This window comes from Nuphar pumila, chromosome 7 (assembly GCF_984573655.1).
Source record: "Nuphar pumila chromosome 7, dmNupPumi1.hap1.1, whole genome shotgun sequence".
Classification (NCBI taxonomy): Eukaryota; Viridiplantae; Streptophyta; class Magnoliopsida; order Nymphaeales; family Nymphaeaceae; genus Nuphar; species Nuphar pumila.
In genome coordinates, this window is record NC_143255.1 from 1,401,834 (window position 1) to 1,429,558 (window position 27,725).

The 27,725-nt window shown below is 40.3% G+C and overlaps 1 protein-coding gene across 1 annotated transcript; it reads left to right on the forward strand.

The window, feature by feature from the left end:
• The first annotated feature begins 1,051 nt into the window (after window positions 1–1,051).
• Window positions 1,052–27,596, forward strand: LOC149830794 (cysteine-rich receptor-like protein kinase 15). The gene is made up of 7 exons (XM_090013498.1): window positions 1,052–2,047; window positions 17,707–17,817; window positions 17,968–18,137; window positions 18,215–18,425; window positions 18,538–18,775; window positions 19,001–19,160; window positions 26,992–27,596. The coding sequence occupies exons 1-7, from the start codon at window positions 1,219–1,221 to the stop codon at window positions 27,298–27,300; spliced, it is 2,028 nt and encodes a 675-aa protein (XP_089869624.1). The 5' UTR covers window positions 1,052–1,218; the 3' UTR covers window positions 27,301–27,596.
• Window positions 27,597–27,725: the final 129 nt, after the last annotated feature.

Here is a 27,725-nt window from a genome sequence, read left to right on the forward strand (position 1 = left end):
CAGGTCTTAATCAAAACTCGGGTCAGGGCCCGGGTCTGATATAAAATTTCACAAACTATACATGGATCCATGTATTAATTGGACTTTCAGGTTCAGATCCGGGTCTTAATAGGGTTTTCTTATTTATCACCATACCCAGACCTTATAAGGTTTGGTCTGGGTAAACCCGACCCATTGACACCCCTACACTGATACATCCAACATCCCTTAGACGTGGTGTGCTTTCAGTTCAGATATCCGATTGAGCAAGTTGGGGGCGGGGATAGACAAAATCCAGTACTAGTTTCATACAAAATCGAGATGTTACTTTTTTCTTTAAAACAAAAAAAAGAAAGGTATATACAACAAGTTTTCCACGCTAGTGTAGAATTTGCGTATTACGGCGAAGACCACAGACCCCATTTAAGCGTTGAAAAGCACTGGTCTCTAGTCTATTGACTTCAACCTGCGTTATGTGGCGCACCTCTGAAAGCTTTGAAATACTGTAAAATATATAAACCACCTTTAAAGTCGTCTATATATGAATAAACGTATCATAGATGTTAAAGCACTTGAAAAGAACACGATTTACATATTTTCCAACCAGAAGCTTCTTTTAGAATCTCGGAACCCCAATTCTTAAGAAGCTTTGCAATCATGAAATCACAAATTCTCGAAGTTTTATGAGAATTTTTTTTTTCGAATATATACTAAAGTTTTGTGAGAAGTTGCTTTTAGATTGATATTAAAGAGGTGCCTCTGACGTTATCCCCTCTCTTCAAAACGCGTCCGGATGTATTCCCTCCATCAGTTAGGTCCACAACGACGGACACCTCTGTGGTCAAAACTCAACAGTACCGATTTTTGGTGATAATTGACTATGATCGGATCTCAGCACTATTTCAATTCTTAACAGAGTCAGAAGCTTAATTAGAAGCTGAATGTGAGCTAACCAATACCCAGCTGCCCCTAGCTAATGCATGCATTAATGAAGAAACCATCGGCTCAAATACAGTCATTCTTCAAGTCAAAACTGAAACCTCAAAAGGCGTGCTTTTGCAAAGCCACAAAACTCAACGAAAGCTCACCAGTCAATGATAGAAGTGAATTGCAGACTTCTGGGGCTTTAAAAGTGGAGCACGCCATTGACAACACCAAATTTTGCTCTTTTCCTCGCTCATCACCTCTTACCCGCCCACCTGTGTTTTGCTGTTTGCACAAGAAACCAATTATTGGTCCATGGCGAGATCGGAACTCTGCTTTGTTCTGCTACTATTTGCAGCTTCTGTTCACCTCGGCAAGGCTGCTGATCCTCTGTACTTGATATGCCCAACCACCTCCAATTACACTGCCCACAGCACCTACGAACTAAATCTCAACACCCTCTTATTCTCCCTCTTCGCCTCTTTCTCCTCCAACGCATCCATAAACGGCTTCACCACTGCTACAGCTGGCCGAAGCCCAGATCAAGTCTACGGTCTCGTCCTCTGCCGCGGCGACGTCTCCGCACCCGACTGTGCCAATTGCATCTTCGATGCCGCCACTCAGATCGGCCGACGCTGCCGCAACCGCAAATCAGCAATCATGTGGTTCGACTACTGCCTCTTGCGCTACTCCAATCGGAACTTCATCGGAACGGTGGATACCAGCAACAAGTTCTACCTGTCGAACCCGGCCAACATATCGGACCTTACTCTTTTCAATTCACTGCTCGGAACGCTCATGAGTAACCTCTCTTCGAGAGCGACGACCGACCCCTCCGGCTCGCTGTTCGCGACCGGAGACATGAAGTTCACCGATTTTCCGAAGATATATGGGTTGGTGCAGTGTACAAGGGACATCTCCAGCAGCGGCTGTAGCAATTGCCTGACCAACGTCATCTCTGATATCCCCAAGTGCTGCGATAGGAAACAAGGGGGTCAGGTTCACACGGCAAGTTGCAATATAAGGTTCGGAGTGTTCCCTTTCTTGGTGGTGCCTCTGGCGTCACCTCCACCATCCAGCCCGGCTTCATCACCGGCGAGTCAGCCGGCCAGCGTCGCCCCTCCTCTTTCCAACGCAACGCCTGGTAATTACTACCTCTTTCTATGACTGTTTTCATTTTCTCTTTTCTTATTATAGTTGGAGCCTTCTTCCTCGTTTTCGCTTGTAATTCATCTAATAGGGAGATAATTTTTTTTTTTTTGTGGGGGGGAATATACCCTATGAATGTGATCATCAAGGTTTATTAGCATCAGGTTAAAAAAAAAACTGTTTTGTAGTAGGCATGGTATCTAGCCTTCTGAGGATGACGCCTTGCTCTCACAATTAATTAAAAACAGATATACATATAAAATCTGTATAAAATCTGCATATATGGTGGTCACTTGAAGTTCTACCACCTACTCTCTCAAAGGTAGACTAGGTAGATGGATGGTACTAGGTCTCTTTAATTATATGGTTTAATATATTTTATAATTTATCAATCAGTGCTTTGGTGTCTTTAAACAAATTGAGCTTCTCATCGATGAAGACGAATCAACAAATTATGTATCTATGTATCGTATCATAGTGTACATTTCGCATCCCATGAGTGCATCAACCCAAGGCTTATTCAAGAGCCCTCACATGTACATGCATGTCTTGTACGCCTTACAATATGAACACACATAACTTGTCTATAAGCATTTAGGCATCATATAACATGTAACATATTTTATTTAATCCTAACATACTAGCATATACATTATGCTTAACATTATGATCACATATATCAATATTATGCTTCATTTCAACATGGCATGAAAAGAGCTTAATATCATAGCCACATATTGCAAAATTATGCTTTATTTTAACATGTCATGACAGCATGTACATCATGGTCACATATAATAACATCATGCTTCATTTTATTCATTACAAGCCAGATAACACATTAGATTTTTATAATCATACACACGATATAAGAATAAAATGCATACCTCGTTTTGGCGCCTGCAAAAATCTGAATTTATGTAATGTGATTACCTGCAAAAATCAGAAAAATTACACTGGTCAAACCGCTTCTACAAGTTACCAACTGAAAAATTAGGTGTTATGTAAGCCTAGTTCAAAAAAATCAAGCATCATCTAAGTTGTCGCCAAAAAAAAATCATGTGACGTATAAATTGTTTCATGAAAAAAAATCAGGTGTCATAATTTCGACCAAACAAAAAGGAAAAACTGTAAAGAAAACATTAAAATGGCCATGTGTGTTATAGTTTTAGATTGCGTTTAGTTATGATATTTGTAATAAAAATTAATGCCATCTACGTTATTGTCTTAAAATTTTATGAAAAATGTTACTGAACACGGAGGAGACTTTTAGTTGACTTGGTCAATAGTAGGCAAAGGCAGCCCATCATCTATGTTGAGGCCCACACGTGAACGGAAGACTAGCTTGTCTCTTAAAAATTATAACCCAAGTCCGTTGCTTGAAGTCTTCTAGCAACCCTCCAAGAATGATGATGAAGAAATTAAAGCACCAACGATCGCATTCATGTCAAGAAAATGCCTGCACCCAACTTGTAACTCCATGAGTTGACATGATAGATATTCTTTATTGTATCACTGCAAGTTTGTGTAGTTTACAAACAGGTGCCTAACATTTTGAAAGTTTGTGTTTAGCCACCTCAAAACTCAAAATATTTTAGATAGACAACTAACATTTACAAAATTGCTTACCTAACCCAGCAAATTTTTAAAAATGACAATTTGAATCTTGTTCTTTAAATAATTGAAAATCACTTTTTGTGGCCCTCTGCTTTTGTAACTAAATTTAAGGGTAAATAGATAATTTTAGATACGAAAAGCAACTTAGACGGTCATACGAGCAGTTTCTTGAAAGGTTAGGCATTTATGAGAAACTGAGTATAAAATTTTCAATATTTTTCAAGATCCTCAAACGTGACATCCATAAAACTATTGAAATCCATGGATTTGGGGGCCAGTCTTGGGAGGATGACACAAAATTGCTACTGGATTCGAAGGAACTACACTATGATTAACCATCAGAACTTGAAATTCAATTAACAAAAAAAAACGTAACAAAGAGAAAATAACAGGGGAATAGGGAAATGATGGAGATGAGAAGAATCACAATCAATCTAAACTATTTTCTTCTCTACAATGAATATTTATAGAGAATAACAAGGAATCTTTTTCCTACTATGGATTTGAGATAGATCCAATCTTACACTCAAATCTAAAATCAAAATCCAAAACAAATAATTACAAGGAAACTCAAATGATTAAAATAGATCCAAATGGATCTTGTAGCATGGTAGTTTTTCACTCCCAACCTTGCATCACAGCTGGGGGAAGGGGAGTGCCAAACTAAAGATTCAAAGATTTGATATCTTAGGATTTTAGCACCCTAAGGTGGTGAAATTCTCAAATGTGACATCTAAGGCTCTCAAAGGCACCCTTAGTTTGTTTTTCCTTTAGGGTCTTTAGGGAAGATCAAGTTGGTGTTGAGTGGTAGCATGTACACCTTGATAACAAAATTTTTATTCAATGGAAAATAAGTGTAGAATTATTTTTTAAGTGACAATCAATATACTAGATTCAATATTTTTGAACAATATCATTTAATGCTTGTTGACCAAATTTTATAGAAATGAAAGTACTCGCCCTAGTTTTGTGAAATCCCTCTTGTCATTCACTTAGAAGATATGGAACACCTATTTCAAGCTTCAATGATTCTTCTCCAAGAGAAGGTAAAGCCAAAACAGGTTTGACTTTAATAATTTAAGACCCATGATATATAAGTTCGAGATATACGAGAGAATGTTATTGCATGTAAATCAAACAAAAATATATATGAGTAATTTAACAATAGTAGTAAAAATTAGAATGAAAGCAAATTGAAGCAGAAATGTAGGAGTGGATCCAAATATTATTTTTTTTAGACTTAGAGCACGTTGTAGCTGTGTGTGCTCCAACTAAACATGAAGGATATTAAGAATTTAAGAAAAAAAAGGTGCAGCCCCTTTAATAAATAATAGAATTTTTATATACAATAAAAAAAATTAGGGCCTCATTTGGAGTCTTCGCCCAAAGCCTCAACTTCTCTTGAGCTGCCCATGTCCATAGTTGTCACCATATGATCAGCAACACCTCCAATTGTAGTCACTCCTTCCAATCCAGCACCTGCATGGTGAACCAAGAGCATGTTGTGTGGGTGTCGGCATTGGGGCAAAGGGAACTGATTCCAACAAAGAAGATACAACTCTCTAAACCACTTGGAATGGATGAACAAGTGAACAACACTCTCCTTTTTATTTCACACAATCGGCACCATCTGGTAAGGTGAAAACCCATTAGCTTCATGTAGCAGTCTGTTTTAGCTTTGCCATGAATCACCAACCACCCAAAAAAAGAGAAGTGTCAAGGCCACTGATCCCCCCACAAGCTCTTTTTCGGGAGTCTTATCACATAAGGCACACATTACGCCCTATAACATGCTGCCACCAAAAAATCACCCTCTTTGTCATGCATCAACCTTAATTTATCAACACCTTCGGAGTGTCACGAGCTTAGAAGCGAAGGCCCCCGCGACATAGCTTCAAGAATTTGCAAACACTGAAAGCAGGCCTTTTAAGCGCACAAGCAACGCACAACACACATGCACGAGTGGAAATAAAAGTATGCACATACGCAAACACAAAGAGAGCAAAAAGACAAGGATGCAAAAAGCTTCTTTATAGATACTTGAAAGCAAAGTACATCAAGAATGGAAGAGAGGGTCTGAATACACAGGGTTCTTAAGCCGTAAGGCCTTGTCAGACACTCTAAAGTGCCAAAGAGGTATATACATCAGAGCAAAAAGGTGAAAAATGTGGCGGTCTGGAACACGCTCCCCCGCCTAAGTTGGCACCGTCCTCGACGCCAATTTTTCATGGTAGCCTTCTACAAGTTGTCGATGCTGAAACATGTTGTTGGCCTTCTCCCAGGTGGCTTCACATTCTGACAATCCCTTCCACTGCACTAAGTACTTTTTGACTTCCCCTAGATAGTTGTTGGAATGATTGAGGATGACCTCTGGCTCTCTACCTAGTACATTGACTGTTGAGGGAGCCCGTTACGGGATTGGAGCACATTGAGGCATGCTCCATTGAAGATCTTCTTCATCTTCATGGAACGACTTTTGGTTACATATGTTGAATACCGGATGCACTTGAAAGTTTGCTGGCAAGTTCAGCCGGTATGCCAACTTTCCCACACGTTTGATGATGGTGAAGGGACCATCATACTTGCGAATAAGGCCTCGGTGGTGGCCTCAAAAGATAGTTGTGCAGTTGGGAAAGAGCTTCACCAACACTTTGTCTCCAACACAAAATTCTGCTGGATGACATTTCTCATCTGCCCAATTTTTCATGTGCTTGGTCGCCTTGTTCAGGTATGCCTTTACCAACTCTGTCTGATCTTGCCATTTTCTGACGAACTGGTATGCATAAAGTGCTTTGCCATATCCTCGTGCAACAAGGGAGTGCGAAGTCTATGATTGTTGTTCGATTGCGACTTCAAATGAACGATGGACGAAAGACTCGCCCTTTTGGAGGTTGTAGCAGAATTGAGTTGTATCAAGTAAATCAACTCAATCCCTTTGGTTGGCACTGACAAAGTACCGCAGGTATTCCTCTAGCATACCATTTATTCTCTCTGTTTGTCCATCGGTTTGGGGGTGAAGACTTGTGTTGAAATGCAAGTTTGTCCTCATTAAGTGAAACACTTCTCGCCAAAACTTGCTAGTGAAATATACATCACAATCACTGACGATACTCTCCAGAATTCCCCAATACTTGATTATGTTTCGCATGAGCAAATTTGCAGTATCTGCAGCTGAGCAGGTGGCAGGGGCATGCACGACGATAGCATACTTCAAGAACCTATCCACAACCACGTAGATCGAACTAAAATCTTGTGCTTTCGGCAAGCTCACAATGAAATCCATGGTTATGCACTCCCACAGACGACTTGGCACAGGTAGGGGCTCCAGTAGTCCACCGGGTCTCTTATTGATGGGCTTGTCTTGTTGGCAAATCAAGCAAGTCTGCACATAAGCATCTACATCATCGCGCATCTGCAGCCAGTAGAACACACGTTCTAACAATGCTAAGGTCCTCTATTGCCCTGGGTGACCTGCCCAGGTAGTATCGTGACACTCGTGCATCAAGTGCCTCCTTAGGGTATCCTGCCACAGAATATATAGAAGATCGCCCGTTACGCGGAGCAAATCGTCCTCTAGCCAAAATCTCTGCATTTTTCCTTCCTTCACCAATACGATCAATTGTTGAGCCATCAGGTCACTTTTTGAAGCTTCTCGCACCTGTTCGAGAAGATCGCTCATCGGTTGGCTTACACTGCCGTCCCAAGCAAGCAAAGCTGCGAGTTCTGCCTTCTGACTCAAGGCGTTGGCCACCACATTGGTCCTTCCTAACTTATATTTGAGGGCCATATCGAATTCTGCCAAGAAATCTTGCCAACGCGCTTGCCTTGGACTCAGCTTCTTCTGAGACTGAAAGTAGCTTGTCACAACGTTGTTAGTGCGCACAATGAACTGCGACCTCAAAAGATAGTGTCTCTATGTGCAAAGACAGTGCACGATCGCCAACATCTTGCGCTCGTGCATAGTGTCTTGGTGCTTCGCGTCGTTCAACTTCCTACTTTCAAATGCAATAGGATGTCCTTCCTGGAGCAACACCTCACCGATAGCAAAGTCAGACGCATCGGTCTGCACTTCAAACGGTTGCCGACAGTCAGGCAACTTCAGCACTGGTTCCTCTGTCAGGGCATGCTTCAACCCATCAAAAACCTCTGGCATGAATCAGACTATAGCCATGGTCTGTCTTTCTTCAACAAATTTGTGAGCGCAGTAGCAATCTGTAAATATCCCTTGATGAAGCATCAGTAATAATTTGTAAGCCCTAAGAAGGAGCGTAACTCTGGAACCTTAGAGGGTGGCACCCATGCTTGAATAGCCTCAATCTTTTTGTGGTCTATTTTGAGAGTGCCTCCTCCCACAATATGCCCAATAAAATGAACTTTCTTTTGGCCGAATAGGCACTTTTTCTGCTTGACATACAACTCATGGTCCTTCAGAGTCTAAAACACAATCTGAAGGTGTTGAACATGCTGCTTCATCGAGTCGCTGTACACCACTATGTCATCCAGGTACACGATGACAAACTTGTCAAGGTGCGGGTAGAATATCTTATTCATTAAGGTTGAAAAGATAGCAGGCGCGTTCGTTAAGCCAAATGGCATGACAAGGAATTCAAACGCCCCATATCGTATTACACAGGTAGTCTTTGGCTCATCCCTTTCTGCAACTCTGACTTGCCAGTAGCCAGATCTCAAATCTAACTTAGAGAAGACCTTCGCCTTTTCAAGCTGATCAAACAAGTTCGCGGTCAAAGGAAGCGGGTACTTGTTCTTCACCATTATTTTGTTCAGTGCCCTATAGTCGACACACAATCGCTTTGACCCATCATGCTTCTCTTGAAACAACACGAGCGCTCCAAAGGAAGCTTTGGATGGTTGGATGATCCTCGCTTCGAGCATATCATCTAGTTGTTTGCGTAATTTCTGCAGCTCAGGAATTGTCATGCGATAAGGAGCCATTGTAGGTGACCGTGCACCAGGTACTAGTTCAATCTGATGATCTACCTCACGCCTCGAAGGTAACTTCTTTGACATCTCGGTGGGCATAACATCACCAAACTCCTTCAATACGAGCACTAAGGCCTCTGGAACATTTGTGGCTTCTTCTGCCTCGTCCATAGCGCGGATTGTTACAAGAAAAGTCTCATCACCGCTTTTCATGCCTCTCTTCAACTGAAGCGCAAACACCAAGCGCTCACAGGGCTTTCCTACTATCGCAGTAACCATGTAAGGCTGATTGTCACTTTTAAAACTGACAACATTGAGGTAGGGCATAGGCACTGCCTTGTTGCTTCTCAAGAATTTCATCCCAAGGATGACTTTAAAATCATCCATAGGTGTGACTGATAAAGTGATCCTTCCCGACCAGTTATGGATCCACACTGGTGTATCACGAGCAACGTCGTAGATGGCCTTAGCCTCTGAATTAACCACTTTCATGCAGCACTCTTTCCGTTCCCACTGTAATCCCAACCGTTCTACTTATTCACGTGAGATGAAGTTATGCGTGGCACCCATGTCTACCAATGCCTTGGTAAGTCTTTCATTGAGCAGAATTTCCAAGTACATCAACTCTTTGCATATTGTCGGTTCCGCAATAGTTGTAACCTTTACTGCATTCATCATCAACATTGCGCCAACTATTGGTGGCTCTACAGGTTGATCCTCTTCCTCACCCTAAATGTCATTCGCAACTCTGGGTGCACGGTTATCTTCATTCCCTTGACCATGGTTTCTATTGAGACATGTATCCTGCCAATGATCCTCGTGGCAGATCCGACAGTCACGACGACAATAATTATCGCTCTGAAAGTTATTCCAAATTTGGTTATTGTTTTGGCCATCTTGTCAACCATGATTCTGCTGGTTTCCCTCGGCCAGCATTCTGTACTTGGTTATTCCTTCGATTGTCCCTTCAATTGTTGCGATCATTTCCCTGTTGTCTACCTTGAAATGTAGGGTCATTCATATCAAGCTTGACAAGTTTCTCTGCAACCGCAAGCGCCTCAACTAGCGTTGCAGGGTCATGCCGAATGAGTTCTTGATTTTCCCATCCTCGCAACCTGTTGCCAAAATAGAACAACTGATCCTGATCATCCATTCTCTCAACTTTCAGCATTATCGAAGAGAATGCCATGACATAGTCATACACTGACCTTGTCTGTTTCAATGCCAGCAACCTTTTGCGGGCTATTTTCTCTTGATTTTTAGGTAGAAAGTAGTCTTGTAATTCCTTTTAGAGGTCCTCCCACAAGACTATAGCAATCAATCCCTATCGAACATCACCCAAGCGACGTCTCCACCAGAGAGTCGCTTCATCCACAAAGTACATTGTTGCGGTCCGCAGCCTATCTGCGTCCTTTTCTATCCTCGCAGCTTCTAAAAACTGGTCCATCTCATAGATAAAATTCTCGAGGTCCTTTAAGTCCTGCGTGCCTTTATACTTTGCGGACTCAGGTAGCCTGTAACGTGGTCTATCCACGTATGTCGCCACGCCGCCAGCCGGGGCAGTCCTTAACTGCTGCTCTAACTGTTCATTCTTTCATCAGACAACAACCAATTCAGCAACCATGATGTTGAACCGACCCAACAAATCATCAAATCTGGTGGAAAAGTTCTCCACCGAGTAGTTAAGTTTAGTGGCAAGACTTTCCATCAAGTCTTCCACTTCCTTTACCGTTGTCTTGATCTTTGCATTGAGATCATTAAAAGTGACACAAGTTCCATTAACCAACTTCTCCATGTTGGTCACTATCCCAGTCAGCTCCACAACATCGCACGAGATGACTGACACCCGATCATCGGCCATGAAATCTTTTTCAGTAGGAACCATATTGCCTGAAGGGGTCATGGCATTCTTCTTTGGTGTCATTTTCACTCCCAATGTCGACAAGGCTCTGGTACCAACTCGTCACGGGCTTAGAAGCGAAGGCCCCCGCGATGTAGCTTTAAGAATTTGCAAACACCGAAAGCAGGCCTTTTAAGCGCACAAGCAACGTACAACACACGCGCACCAGCGGAAGCAAAAGTATGCGCATACGCAAACATAAAGAGAGCAAAGAGATAAGGATGCAAAAAACTTCTTTATAGATACTTGAAAGAAAAGTACATCAAGAGGGGAAGAGAGGGTTCGAATACACGGGGTTCTTAAGCTGTAAGGCCTTTTCGGGCACTCTAAAGTGCCAAAGAGGTATATACATCAGAGCAAAAAGGTGAAAAATATGATGGTCCATAACATGAAGAGTTGTATGCCTTCTAGCCACTACAACAACTCTTGTGACAGTGGCCTACACTAAGATACCAACCCTACAATTCCAACCAATAGTCCCTTATTGTGCCTCCTGTTCCTCTATAATTTCGGAACAAATCTGGATACAAGTAGCTATTTTCAAAGAATTGATTAAAATATTATTGAAATATTTTTTTTCTTTTTTAAGCACTCCTTAAAAAGAGCATGGTTGTGTGTTCTGATTCATATTGTAAGCCCCACAAAAACATTAATCAATTTCTTGCATGTTTAGCAAGGCCCAACAACAAGCTTTGGGTAACAACAACAACAACTACGCCTTCATCCCAAAACAATTGAGGTCGGCGATATGAACCAAAACAGAAAATCATACTGGGTCTTCCACATGAATCCTTCTCCTCCAATCATTTCTATCCAATGCCATGTCCTCGGTGAGGTTCAACGCATTCATATCCTTTTCTATCATCTCCATCCAAGTCTTCCTAGGCTTACCCCGACCTCTTTTAACTAATATATTTTCCTATTTCTCCATCCTTCTAACTGGAGCATCATTAGGCCTTCGCCGAATATGTCCAAACCACCGTAAACGATTATCTCTCATCTTATTTTCAATGGATGCAATGCCTACCTTCTTATGTATCTCCTCGTTCTGAATTTTATCTTTTATTGTATTTTCACACATCCATCTAAGCATACGCATCTCAGCTACACTCATTTTCTGAATATGATGTCTCTTGACAGCCCAACATTTTGTACCATATAGTAAAGTGGGCCGAATAGTCATCCTATAAAACTTTTCCTTCAACCGCAATGGCATTCTACGATCGCACAACACTCTAGTTACACTTTTCTATTTTATCCTATGATTTACATCTCCATCAATTTCTTCATACTTTTGAATGATAGATCCCAAATATTTGAAACAATCATCCACCGGTATTTCTTACTCACCAAGTTTCACTACACTCCCATCCTTACTTCATTGCTTACTAAATTGACATTCCATATATTGTGTCTTACTCTTACTCAACTTAAAACCTCTTGCTTCTAATGTTTGTCTCCATAATTCTAACTTATTATTAACCCCAGCTCTAGACTCATCAATCAAAACAATATCATCAGCAAACAACATACACTACAACACATTTTCTTGAATTGATCTCGTAAGCTCATCCATCACTATAGAAAATAGGAAAGGGCTTAAAGCAGATCCTTGATGTAACCCAACCGTTATAGGAAAATTGGTTGTCGCCCCTCCACAAGTGCAGACATTAGTTACTACTCCTTCGTATATATCTTTAATTATACTAATGTACTTGAGAGAAACGTTTTTCTTCATCATTGTCCACCAGAGAACATCCCTAGGTACTCTATCGTATGCCTTCTCCAAATCAATAAAAACCATATCAAATCTTTCTTCCTCTCTCTATATCTCTCAATAAGTTGTCTAAGAAGATGTATAGCTTCCATAGTTGATCTTCTAGGCATAAAACCAAATTGATTCTTCGATATCATGACAACCTTCCTCAACCTATACTCAATCACCCTCTCCCAAAGTTTCATAGTATGACCCATGAGTTTTATACCATGATAGTTTGTGCAATCTTGTATATCACCCTTATTCTTATATAGAGGCACCAAAGTACTCTTCCTCTATTCATTAGGCATCTTATTTGTCTGCCAAATCTTGTTAAAAAGATTTGTCAACCATTCTAAACCTTTCTCTCCCAAGCATTTCCAAGCCTCAATAGGTATACCATCTGGGCCAACTGCCCTTCTTGATTTTATTTTCTTCAAAGCCTCTGTAATTTATTTCTTTTGAATCTTGCGCATGAAGTCGTGATTCATCTCATAAAAAGGAATGGATAAGTCGCCAAGATCCTGAGCATGACTTTCATTAAAAAGCTTATCAAAATAACATTTCCATCTCTTCTTAATCTCCTCATCTTTGACTAAAATCCTTTGTGTTTTATCTTTGATACATCTAACCATACCCGGATCCCTCGATTTCCTATCTCTTATCTTTGCAAGCCTATAAATATCCTTTTCTCCCTCTTTGGTATCCAACTTGTCATAAACCTCCTTATATACCTTATCCCTCACATTTCGAACTATTTTTTTTGCTTCCTTCTTTGCTATCATATACTTCTTCAAATTCTCATTATCACGACTCTTACTTAGATTTCTATAACACTTTTTTTAAACCTTAATAGCTAATTTGACATCCTCATTCCACCATGATGTATCCTTACCTAGCGGTGCACCACCTTTAGACTCACCCAATACCTCTTTAGCCACCTTTCTCATGCCACCCACTATCTTATTCCACATTGATTCTGAATCCTCCTCAAGACACCAATCAGCTTCCTTAACTACCTGCTCTACAAACATTTATTGTTTAGCTCCTTTCAGTGCCCACCACTTAATTCTAGGATCTTTTCTATGTCTATCTCTTTTGCGGCATTTTCTAATTCTAAGATCTAAAATTAAGACTCTATGTTGTGTAGCTACACTTTCTCCTGGTATAACCTTACAATCGATGCAATAACGCCTATCTCTCTTTCTAAGTAGGAAAAAATCTATTTGACTCGTATTAACTCCACTTTTAAATGTTACTAGGTGAGACTCCCTCTTCCTAAACCAAGTGTTTGCTAAGATCATATCATAGAACAAACCAAAATCTGAAATCCTTTCTCCACTTTCGTTTCTTTCTCATATACCATAGCCTCCATGGATACTCTCAAATCCATCCCTACTAATGCCTATATGTCCATTAAGGTCACCGCCGATGAAAAGCTTTTCTCCATAAGATACCCCTTGTACTATTATATCTAAATCTTCCTAAAATTGATGCTTAATGGCATCATCTAAACCTACTTGAGGTGCATAAACACTAATAATATTAATAATATCCGTACTTAATACTAATTTAATAAGTAAAATCCTATCACCCTTCCTACAGACCTCAACTACATTATCTATAAACTCACGACTAATAATAATCCCTACTCCATTCCTATTCCTATTTATTTTTGTATACCAAATCTTATATCCACAAGGTTCTATCACTTTTGCTTTCTCACCTACCCATTTGGTCTCTTGTAGACATAAAATATCAATCTTTTACCTACACATAACATCTACTAACTCTACCAACTTACCAATTAAAGACCCTATGTTCCAAGTGGCTAACCTAATTTTATGGTCTTGAACTATCTTCTTTACCCCTACCCGTCCAACAAAGTGAGGGAACCCTTGCATATTTGACACCACACCCGGGCTCCGGTGTGACGTGTTGCTTCCGGGCGACGACCTAGCAACCCTTGCCCATTTATCACTACCTCCATGCCTATAGAGTACAGCGCATCACTCAGTAGGGAACGCCCCAACGAAATTCTCATATTGATTCATATTCATAGGGTATGACTAAGTTTTTATGTTGGCTATCACTAGCCTACCGCAACCCTCCTCCTTTATTTGGGCTTGGGACTGGTAGTGTGTAACTAAAAAACTTTGGGTAACTTGGACACAAATGTTTAAAATTGGTGTGAAACCAAAGGAAGGTGCAACATTTATAGATGTCGGGCAATGCCTCTACCGGTAGAGAAGATGGAGAATGGAAATGACTGCAACTCTCGACCTCCCCCGGAGGGGAAGGAAAAGCATGAAGCCTCTTATAGCCCTGGTTCAACCCCTTTACGTGGTGGACATCGTGCTTGGGCTAGTGTCATATAAGGATCCACATCCCTTGGTTGTATGCCTAAGGCAACAATGGTTCAACATGTTGATTGTATGCTCTTGGAGATCTCACCGGACCGCCATGACGAGATGTTGGATCCCTTCAAATAGACCCTTGTGGTTTTTTTTTTGAGAGGAACCCCAAAAAACTTATTGAGTATCAATACACATTTCAGGAACTCCAAACTCTGTGGAAGTTGGCTTCGCCAGTGAGATTTGCAGTGATCAATCATGGGTTATTCTTGATTCGACTGAACAATGTGGAGGATATGTCACATATCCTCCATGGCGGACCATGGAAGGTGGCAGGACATACGTTGGTGTCTCACCAATGGCTCTCAGGAATGGATCTCAAGCTTCACACTATGAATTGAGTCTCTCTTTGGATACAACTTCCAGCGCTCTATGTAGAGTGCTAGACGAAGGATGTTTTGTAAAGGATCCCTACTTTCCTTCAAGGTAGTCTTTTGGAGATCGACCATCTAACTCAGATGATGGAAAGATTTAGTTTTGCTAGAATATGTATCTCAATTCCCTTGAATTTTATACACAAGCCTCATATCGAGATCTTGATCTTGAATCATCGCATATTTCAACAAGAAATAGTTTACGATTACAAAATTCGATTTTGTGCTCACCATGGATCAACGAACCACGTTGCAACCACATGCCTAGTTCGTAGAACAAGTCCAATGGAGAAGAACGATCCTCCCCCTAGAATGAATAAAAAGAGGTGAAATTTCACCGACACCCAAAGTCTGTTTCGAATCAGAATCAACAAGTACCTAAAGTGAACCGCTTTGATGCTCCATCAAGCGAAGGGAAATTAGGCGATAGTATGCACTCAAATTCACATGATATCCAGAAAGTTGGTCATTCTGATGGACCCAAAGTTGCAAAGATTCTTATGGAGGTTGAATTGCCTCGAACCAATTCACTGACGATAGGCGCAGTGACAAAGTCTCTCTTTGTTGCTTGCAACGATAAACAACCGCAGAATAGGCTGGCGGCAACCACTGGAGATGCTCCCTTGCCGAAGAAGTTGGTTAATTGTCCACCTTTGGGATCACACATAAACTGCATACAACAAGAATGACTTGATTCGATTAAAAAATTCCTAGTTGTCCAAGGGAACAATTTAAGTTATGACTGACCAAATAGCATAAAACTAGTGGTACTAATCTAAGATTAACTACCTTGCCAAGAAAACTTAATAAGCAACACTATAAGATTAATTAAACAAGGTTTAAAAATGAAATATTTTAAATAAATAACAAAACTATGCAGTCAAACACAATAATTAATTGAGAAACAAATTCTAAGATCTATGCAATTCATTTTCGAACTAGAACAATTTTGATATAACAAGAAAAAGATGCCCTTAGAACAAAAGGAATATGAACTAAAAACAGAAATAAAATATTTCTTCACACAAATTCAATTCGAACTAAAACTATCTAATATCAACAAAAAATTTAAAATTAGAAGATTTCAACTAAATAATTTACAAATTAATTAATCTAATTCTACAACTAACTATTGAGAGAACATATGCTATCCTCTTGTGTGTGTAATTGGTTTGTCCTAATCAATTTGGGTATGGGCCATTTCAAAGTCATAGCAGCACAAGTTTTTTACTTAATCAAATTCTTTAGATGTGTTGGTTATTGCTTTAGAAAAAGAAATCAAGAAACTCATGATCATAATTCAGTTAATTGGATAAGAAAACAAGCTAGTGAAGTAACCAGAGATTCAATCCTAATGCATAGAAGAAGAGTTAAACATAATAAAGACTGAGCCAAACGCAAAAAAAATGCCTTAAATCCCTTTCGTAGAGGAAAAACTATGAATGTGATCCAAGATCAAACTGAAGTTAAATCTAAAGAGAGAGGGAGCATTGACTCACCTGGTTGATGAGTTGTTGAGGCTAGAGTGACCTCGTGCGTGAGTTGGAGCTCCTTGATAGCGCAGCCTTGCTACCGTCATCGGTGGAGAAGTGGGCAGGGAAGCAGAGAGTGGAGGATCAGTCGAGGGGGAGGAGGTTGTTGGTGCCCTGGTGCTACATGAGGAGGGCGGCAAGGGCTTGTCCATTGATGAGGGTCTCCTAGAGCTTGTCCCTCCGCATGGATCAGTCACCCCTCCTCCACCTCGACCTTGACCCAAGCAGGCCCCTCGCCTCCACTAGCTGTGAGGGATGCCTCTGCACCTTCCTCCTCCTTCATCTGGTCCTGATCAAAACCCTAGCATGAAAACTGAAAACCATACTGAAAATCCAAATTAAACAACAAAAATGAATGAAGAAAACAAGAAACAAGAGGGAAAAAAATCCCTCGAAAAAACATCCATAGCTCCATCACGAGCGACAAAGACGATCTCCACGTACCACAACGATAAACCATGCCTAATCCGTCAATAGAGCACAAAAATTGTGACCGCAGAACTCGTGATCAAACACACGCATAGGAAACAACGAAGAGAGGAGAGCTGTCTGGTGATGAACAAGTTAGGGTTTCGAAGAAATGAGAATTTCGTTCGATGCCAGAACTCGGAGAAAGCAGCGCTAAATCACAGCGGGGCGTTGGAACACTTAACTTACACAAAGATGATGATGATGGGAGGGAGAAGCGACAGATTCCCGAAGAGGAAGGGAGATGAAGGTGGTGTCATGGGGAGGTGAGAGAGAGAGATCATGGGGATTAGGATTAGGGTTTCGTTCAGGGCGCTAAAATAAGCGGGAAATTTTGTAGTGTATATAATTTCATATTCTTTTTTTGTGTTTTTTAAAGGCAACCCCTACCAGTTATACAACCATACGAACTTGCAACGTCCCAACGCAAGGTGACGTGCACTAGCTGCTCCTACCAGACAAGCGGAGCCCCGTGGTTATATTCTTGCTGCATCAATTTGGTGACCTAGTATCTATTATTTTCGAATTTAAAGTTTTACATTCTGACTATCATAAATACTAGGTGTGCCTAACACTAACAAGAACTTCATTTGTTCTCACAAAAAAAAAAAACTTCATTTAACAATATGATGGCGGTTAACTTTCAATGCAGGGCATAAGTTGAGTTCCGTAACAATTGTTATTATCGTCAGCTCCGCAGCGAGTGGACTTCTCTCTATAGCTTGTGCCATATTTGTGTTCCGCAAGAGGCAAAAACGTATAGGTATCCATCAAATAAGACTGAATGCTATTTTTATATTTGTAGTTTACTTTAACCTTTTCTATCTTGCTTCAGTTCTTAATGTCAATTTCATTCTCTTACTAAAAAATAACTTATTATATGTTTTTATCTATCATCTTTTTTATATGATAGAGAAGAGAAGATATAACAATGAGATCTCCCTACTTGATATGGGTAGCCACAGTAGGCAGGAGGAACGCCAGGAGCTACCACAAATCAGCCTATGGATCATACAAGATGCAACAAACAAATTTAGTGAGGAGAATAAGCTGGGACGAGGTGGATATGGACCTGTTTACAAGGTACATAAACGCGTTACTCATGGTTTTTTCAAATTTAACTCATGGTGCGCTATATAATGAGGCGGTACTTCAATCAGGGGAGGCTTCCTAATGGACAAGAGATAGCAGTGAAAAGGCTGTCACAAAGCTCTGGGCAAGGATTAAAAGAGTTTAAGAATGAAATCAACTTGATTGCAAAGCTTCAACACAAAAACTTAGTCAGGCTCTTGGGTTGCTGCATGGATAGGGGAGAGAAGCTGCTCATATATGAATATATGCCAAACAAAAGCCTTAATTTCTTTCTTTATGGTTGTATCTCTTGCTCTCATGCTCATACACATGCATTCATGCACACACGCACATGCGCGCACACAACAGGCACACACAGATCATTAAACAATTTTATTGAAATGATGTTTAGATCCAAAGAAGCGTATGTTGCTGGATTGGGGGAAGCGGTTCAATATCATCATTGGGATTGCAAGGGGCATTCTTTATCTCCATCAAGATTCTCGACTCAACATCATCCATAGGGATCTCAAAGCAGGGAACGTCTTGTTGGATGAGCAGTTGAATCCAAAAATCTCCGACTTTGGAATGGCAAGGATTTTTATTGAAAATCAGGGTCAGGCAAATACCAACGTTATTGTGGGAACATAGTGAGTATAAGATTAATTACTTTTGTGCAATTTATCTCTTCATTATTTGAAGTTTTGGATTAAGTTGCCATTATCATTTATTGCATGTCAAATAATATATTTATGTCTTTCCACAATTGGTTCTAACCTACAATTATGTAACAAATTCACTAAATCCATTATCATTTATTGCATGTCATAATTACTATGAAAATCAACCAATGGCGTTACACCTTTTTCTTGTAGTGGATACATGGCACCAGAGTATGCTTTGGACGGGCTATTCTCTATAAAATCTGACGTCTATAGCTTTGGTGTTCTACTATTGGAGATTGTTAGTGGCCAATTGAACAGTGGATTTCATCTGTCCCAAGACTCCCAACAATCTCACAGCCTTGTTGGACATGTAAGTTTACTACTACCAAGGACTCTCTCTCTCTCTCTCCATGCATGTATATATGTATGTTTGTCTGGGGGATTTTTATACTAAAAGTCAAGTGATGGCTTTTCACACCAAAAAGAGAAGATGATTGCATAATGTTTTAAACCCTTTTTACATGCTATTGTGTGAAGCAAGCACATGGCTGTGTTAATATGTAGACTGGAGCTTATCACCGAGTCTGGGAAGAAAATTCTCTTAGTCAAGGTTGACATACCTATCTTGAGTCAGCATTTTAGGCAAAAGCACCATACTGCTGACCTAGGGCATGTTTGCATTGCCCTGTAATTCTTGGATCCTATGATTGTAAATGACAGTCATAATACTTTCTCAGGGTTGATGAAACTTGAAAAAGTACAATGATTGTCAGCTGTGATTGTTCTTTCTTGTTTTTGTCTTGAATCTTGTGAAAGTTGGTCTTATGACCAACAATCACAACTTCCACTTTCTCAAGCTTCTACTTTCTCACCTGTGACCAAAGCAAACATGCCACTAGTCTCTCACCAGGATGGGCTATCTAATGCAATGGGGTTCTTTCCATTCATGGTTATGATCCTCATAGTGAACTATTGGTCGTACGTTGGTTATAGTCAGGCAACATTGTTCAGGTAAATGTCACAAAGTTTGTCGTAGCACTACATAAGTAGGAGTCCCGCTTCCTAAACCCCCCGAAAGATGGACAAATAGGATCCACGCTGTTGAAAAGCCCTGCCTAGATTGAGGCCCCCCTTCTCAACCCCAATATCACGATGTTAAGACTTCAATGAACATTGTTAAGCATGAATCGTAGATATATATTAAGCAGATTTTGGATTAGGATAGACTTCTATCTGTTAGGTGTAAGAAGGGAGGGGAGAGAGAATTCATAAGAAGAAACGTAGGCTGTTTTTTCTTTTTTTTGAAAAAGTTTGGTTTTGATGATGTGGAATAGTCCCATATTGACGGTGTATGAGTTAGTTGTAGGCTTTATAACTTACATGTAAACTCTTACACTTGTTCCTAAGAACAAGAGGTTGGGATGACTACCACACATGCGCGCTCGCCCGTCTGTCGTGCCGAGCCGGGCCAGGCTCGGGTTTGGGTAATTGGCCCTTTAGGGCCAGATCAAATTAAGGCCAAAGTACCTTTTTGCCCAAAGTTTCTGTGGTTATTTAGATGCTTTAATGGGTTATGAGAAATGATAATGGATCAAGACTCTCCTCGTAGTCCGCATCCGTTAAAAAGTCTTGTCTCTTCAGATTCCGTAATGGATCTCGACTCTTCGAAGTACGTAACGGATCTTGGCGCCTTGGATTTGATTTCGTAACGGGCTCCATCCACGTTTTTGTAACCGTTCGTGAGTTATAAAATCGTGGTTAGGGGCTAGGGTTACAAAGATCCTAGACGGACAGAATTCTGAAGAAAGGCTCTGCGTTTTCTCATTCCTTGTTGCTCTCTCTCTCTCTCTCTCTCTCTCTCTCTCTCTCTCTCTCTCTCTTCTAAGTTGTCCCGAAAGGGTTTTTTTCGCAACATCGGTTCGTAGAGGTTGTTTTCGAAGGACGATCCATCGGAGTGCACCGTTCTGATCGTCGAGGCTATTGTATCCTGGGGGAAGGACGTCGGACCCTGTTTGCACTATATGTGGGAGCGAATCTTCTCTAAGGAGAGTACTTTCGTAGGCCTTAGCCTTTTACACAGTATTAACATATTTTTCTTGTTTTTATTATATTCTGTGCATCTGTTTGTACATATGATGTTGTTTGGATTTTGGTTTTATGCGAAAAACTTCATGCTTGCTCCCTGTTCTTGTTTTGATCGACTGTCAATCATGATTTCAATACTGTTGTATTTCCTGATCTATGTCATGATGTTGATTGTGAAACAATGTGATTTGAAAATCGATCCAACAGTCTTAGAGAAGATTCTAAGCATGTCGACCTCTTTCGCTTTTGTACCAAAAGTGGACATGTCTGGTATGCTGGAAAAGTTTGTCGGTCAGGATTTCAATCGTTGACAGCAACACATGAAAATCTGGTTCACTACGATAGGGTTGTTGTTTGTTCTGGAACTCGACTGCCCTTCGGTTTCTGATACTGACCCTGACCTTGCTGCAGTCACTGCGGCTGTAGAGTGGAAAGAAAATGACAGTATATGTCATGGTTGCATACTGTTGGCTTTGTCCAACACGTTGTTCGATGTATACTATTTCTCATCTACCACTGCTAAGGGCCTATGGGATCAACTTGACAAAAAGTATAATACCGAAGACCAAGGTCTTGAAAAATACTTGGTTGCCAAGTTTCTGAAATATCAGATGGTTGAGGGAAAGTCGGTCACTGAACAGGCACACGAGTTTCTGTTGTTGCTCCATAGTTTGGCTGAAGCTGATATAAAACTTCCTGAGAAGTTTCAAGTTATGACCATCGTGGAGAAATTTTCTAAGTCTTGGGTAGACTTTGGTATGCCTCTCAAGCACCGTAGAGGAAAGATTTCCCTGGATGATCCTATGGTAGCCATTGCCATTGAAGAAGAGCATAGAAGCCAGAAATAGGTCGTGATGCCAACTGAACAACCTAAGGTGAACATGATGACCGAATCTTTTAAGGGCAAGGGACAAAAACCGAAATCTGCAATGAAAACCAGTTTAAACCTAAAGCCAAAATCCAGAAAAAGGCAAAGAACAAATCATGCTGAAACTGTGGGCAGGTTGGGCACTGGGCTAAGGAATGTCCTTCCAAGAATACCAAAGCTCATGGGACCACAGATGGAACGCCTCAAGTCAACATGATGAGTGAGGTCATTAGGACCAGTACTGGGTATGTTTCTTTTAACCCGCAAATCTATCATGTTTATGAGCCAACTGAGTGGCTGGTTGACACTGGGGCTAATGTGTACGTTTGTGCTGGTAAGTCTGTCGTTGTCTCATACCAGGCTATTGCAGGGAGATCCGTGACTATGGGCAATTCAATGGCTGCAAAGGTGTTAGGTATTGGACGCGTGGATCTGAAGTTTCCTTCAAGACGAGTTCTATCTTTACACAGAGTGCACCATATGCCTGTAGTTAGAAGGAACATTCTAAGTGGTTCATGTCTTGTTAGAGAGGGCTATGAATTTAACTTTAAATGTAATAAAGTTGTTATTTTACATTCTGGAACCTTTATTAACAAGGGGTATTTAGATGATGGTTTGTTTAAACTTCGTGTTGAACATGTTTGCAGTGATAAATTAGATAATGATGTTTTTTTTTATTCATTGTCTAATGTTGCATATAACATAGAATCATCTGATTTGTGGCATAATAGATTAGGTCATGTGAATTTCAATTCTGTGAAACGCATGATAAACTTGAAAATGATTTCTGAGCATTCCATTGATAAAACTAAAAAATGTGAAATTTGTGTGCAAGCAAAAAAATGTAGGAAATCATTCCATACGATTGTTAGAGATTCTGAAATTTTGGATCTCGTGCACACAGATATTTGTGAGTTTAATGGAGTGTTAACCAGAAATCATAAAAAATATTTTATAACTTTTATAGATGATGACACTAAATACTGTTATGTGTATCTGCTAAAATCAAAAGATGAAGCTTTTGATAAGTTTCTTATTTTTAAGAATGAAGCAGAAACACAAACTGGTAGAAAACTTAAAAGATTGAGGTCTGATAGAGGGGAACAATATACCTCTAATAAACTCGATGAATATTGCAAATCTGTTGGAATAGTTCATGAGTTTACTGCTCAATATTCTCCTTAATCTAATGGGATTGCGAAAATAAAGAATAGAACCCTAACTGACATGATAAATGCTCTACTTGGAAGTTCTGGATTACCTACCTATATGTGGGAGGATGCTCTGAATACGGTTTGCGATATTCTGAATAGAGTTTCTTAGAAGCATAAGGATAGTAGCCCTTTTGAACTCTGAAGAAATAGAAAATCGAGCTTAAAATACCTTAAAGTGTGGGGGTGCCTTGCAAAGGTATTTGTCCTAGAGCACAACAAAAAGAAGTTGGGTCCTAAAACCATAGATGTTGTCTTTTTGGGTTATGTAGAGAACAGTTATGCCTACAAGTTCTTAGTAATTAACTCTGAGATATCTGGCATAGATGTAAACTCTATTATTGATCTTCGAGAAGCTACATTCTTTGAGAATGTATTTCCCATGAAAGTTGTTGTACCTCAGAATCTTTCTTCTTTAGATATACCTTCAACTTCTGGTTTCATTTTCGAACATGTGGAAAGAATGACAGATGTGGGGGTAGAACCATCTTGTTCTTATCCTAGACCCATTGAGTCTGAGGAAGTGACTGAACCTAGAAGGAGTAAGAGACCTCAGATTACCAAGGATTTGGGAAGTGATTTTATCACTTACCTTATCGAGGATGATCCTCCCACTTTCCGAGATGTAATGGCTTCACCTGAAGCAATACATTGGAAAGAAGCCATAAAGAGTGAAATAGACTCCATTGTCTCTAATGGCACTTGGAAACTGGTTGAGCTCTCTCGTGGTAGTTCCACTATTGGGTGTAAATGGATCTTTAAGAAGAAGTTGAAACCAGATGAATCCATTGACAAGTACAAGGCAAGATTGGTTGCCAAGGGGTTCAAACAAAATGAGGGAATAGATTACTTTGACACCTATTCTCCGGTTACTCGGATGACCATAATTAGGGTGCTTATTGCACTGGCTTCCATTTATGATCTCTCTGTCTATTAAATGGACGTGAAGACCACTTTATTGCATAGCGATCTTGAAGAAGAGATCTATATGTATCAACATGAGGGTTATGTGGCTCCTGATAATAAAGATAAAGTTTGTAGACTTGTTAAGTCATTATATGGACTAAAACAAGCCCCTAAACAGTGGCATAAGAAGTTTGATAATGTTATTTTATCATTTGGCTTTGTTGTCAATGAATCTGATAAGTGTGTTTATTGCAAAGTTAAAAGTGATGGTTGTATTATTTTATGCCTGTACGTAGATGATATTCTTTTGTTTGGTTCGAATATGATAATTGTGAATGAGACAAAGTCGTTTCTTAGTAGTAAGTTTGATATGAAGGATATGGGTGTTGCAAATGTGATCTTAGGCTTAAAGCTGACTCGTTCAGCTGAAGGGATAGTCATTTCTCAATTTCACTTTATTGAGAAAGTACTTGAGAAATTTGGCTATAACCAAGGAAGATCTGTAGAAACTCCATATGACTCTTCTATTCCTCTTCATAAGAATACGACTAGTGTTTCTGTGTCTCAATTGAGGTATTTCCAGATTATTGGAAGTTTGATGTATCTTGCAAATTGCACGAGACCGGATATTTCATTCTCCATGACAAAATTAAGTAGGTACACAAGTTGTCCAAATCACACTCATTAGAAGGCATTGGACAGGGTACTTAGGTACCTGAAAGGAACTGTTTCCTTGAGTTTGCATTACAAGAGATTCCCTGCAGTTCTTGAGGGATATAGTGATGCGAGCTGGATAGCCATGAACTCTGGAAGTTATGGCGTAACAGGGTATGTATTTACCTTGGGTGGCGGCGCAGTCGCCTGGAGATCAGTAAAGCAGATCATCTTGTCTCGGTCTACTTTTGAGGCTAAACTCTGTGCATTAGATATCACAGGATTAGAAGCTGAATGGTTAAAGGGACTTCTTGAGGCTAAACTCTGTGCGAGATGTTAGCAGTGCATCTCTGGAGAAACCCACCTATGTGAGTGTGACTGTGTGGCCACAGTTTAAGGAGTTGGGTTATTCCTAAAGTCACTCATGAAACAGGATTCGGGCGCATATCCTTTAATGCGTCGCCCCTAAAGATTACAACCAGAACCTTTATCATGTTGTTGCTAATGGAAACTCTTACACCAAAGGTTCAAGTTCAAGACTTCAATTCACTTCGTTCCTGTGGGAGTAAAGTTAGTCAACTAAGGTAGTGGTTCAAACTGAAAGGTATCATTGCTGAAAGCATGATATGTCCTGTTGCAGAATGTCTCATCTTGCATCTTTGTTTCCTCCTGTTTTCTTCTTTGAATTTGTGGGGGAATGTTAGGTGTAAGAAGGGAGAGGAGAGAGAATTCATAAGAAGAAACGTAGGTTATTTTTCCTTTTTTGGAAAAAGTTTGGTTTTGATGACGTGGAATAGTCCCATATTGACGGTGTATGAGTTAGTTGTAGGCTTTATAACTTATATGTAAACTCTTACACTTGTTCCTAAGAACAAGAGGTTGGGATGAATACCACACACGCGTGCCCCCGCCCGTCGTGCCGAGTCGGGCTAGGCCGGGCCGGGCTGGGCTCAGGTTCGGGTTCAGGTTCGGGTTCGAGTAATTGGCCCTTTAGGGCCATATCAAATCAAGACCAAAGTACCTTTTTGCCCAAAGTTTCTGTGGTTATTTGGATGCTTTAATGGGTTATGAGAAATGATAACGGATCAAGACTCTCCTCGTAGTCCGCATCTGTTAAAAAGTCTTGTCTCTTCGGATTCCGTAATGGATCTCAACTCTTCAAAGTACGTAACGGATTTTGGCGCCTCGGATTCCGTAACGGGCTCCATCCACGTTTTTGTAACCGTTCATGGGTTATAAAAGCGTGGTTAGGGGCCAGGGTTACGAAGATCCTAGACTGACAGAATTCTGAAGAAAGGCTTTGCGTTTTCTCATTCCCCTCTCGCTCTCTCTCTCTCCTGAGTTGTCCCGAAAGGGGGTTTTCTGTAACATCGGTTCGTAGAGGTTGTTTTCGAAGGACGATCCGTCGGAGTGCACCGTTATGATCGTCGAGGCTATTGTATCCTGGGGGAAGGACGTCGGACCCTGTTTGCACTGTATGTGGGGGCGAATCTTCTCTAAGGAGAGTACTTTCGTACGCCTTAGCTTTTTACACAGTATTAACATGTTTTTCTTGTTTTTATTGTGTTCTGTGCATCTGTTTGTGCATATGTTGTTGTCTGGATTTTGGTTTTATGCGGAAAACGTCATGCTTGCTCCTTGTTCTTGTTTCGATCGACTGTCAATCATGATTTCAATACTGTTGTATTTCCTGCTCTATGTTATGATGTTGATTGTGAAACGGTTATGATAAGTAGATTTTCTCAAAATATCCACCATAATCAGCGGTGATGATTCATGTAGGATGAGGCAAAACCTGCACATATATTGAAAATTCATCTTCTTCCTTCAGGCCATGCACACCTCTCAAATGTCCATCATATGATTTTGCAGAACTTTGTCCCCTCGCTTCAAATGCAGGACAAGTCTGGCGTGGGGTCCCTTTGTCCCACAGTGGGACTTGTCCCAAGAATCAAATGCGCACTTAAGGAAATCATGAAATTAATACTTAACATATTTCTCATCACACGGGCATTTCACTTAGAATGTGCTTTTTTTGTTGACACAGCCATGTGAGCATGCCATGACACTTATTCAACCTTTGATGGGTGCCTTCAACATCGTGTATCTATCTTTATTCTTGTATTTATAATATGTTACAGTTACTTGCATCTTTTATTTCACAAGGTGCCATTAATTACATGTATTTTTACTTTTTTAACTTTGATTTTTGTTCAATTTTTTATTGATCACAGTGGCTTAAAATGGTCCTTCAAGCTGCATTGTACTGGATCAAAAATTTTGAATGTACATAATTAAACATAACACAAACACACACGCACACACCCCTTCAACTTGGATGCTTTATTTTGTCTTGGTTCCAATTTTCTTTTTAAATCAAGTTACCTCAGCTACAACTTTCATCTTGGTCAGCGCGTGATGAACTCCATATACTAAACAAGAAGCTCTGTTTCTCTTAAAATGAAATTGACCAACAGGCGTGGAGTTTGTGGTGTCGAGGGGATGGTATGGACTTTATGGATCCAATGCTTGGGGACTCCGCTCTGACAGGTGAAGTGCTAAAATGCATCCACATCGGTTTGCTATGCCTTCAGGATGCTGCTGCACAAAGACCAACGATGTCATCCGTCATTCACATGCTTGGAAGCGAGTCTTTGCCACTCCAGGTACCCACAGAGCCCATATTCTCTACTCGAGGAACTATGACAGAGTCCAACCAACCGTCAGCAAGTGGCAGCAATGTTTCTGCCAATATGGTTACCAATACTGAAGTTTTTCCAAGGTAAACTGCGCCCTCCTTGGGAACAAATATTGCCTGTTCAATCAAACCTTTTAGGAAATACATTTGGCACGGAAACTATTCAGATACTCTTACCCAAACCACCGCCTTGCAGATTGGAACAAGGCTTTTTTTTGTTGCTTTGTCGTTTGTTGTGGTGGTGATTATATATTGACGCATCAAAATTGTGTCTTGGTGATTGTATATTTTCTGTCATTTAATTTATACCAAGATACAGTACTTGAGATCGATGAATAAGCTCGAACGATGGATACTTTGAATGTAGCTGCTGCAAACGATGCAGTACATCGCGGGACAACTTGCTTGTTGAAATGGGACGTCTCTATTTGTTGTTGGAATTTTTACAGTACATCGCGGGACAACTTCCTGGTGGTTGCGTTCATGTAAAAGATCAAGATCATTCAAAACCCT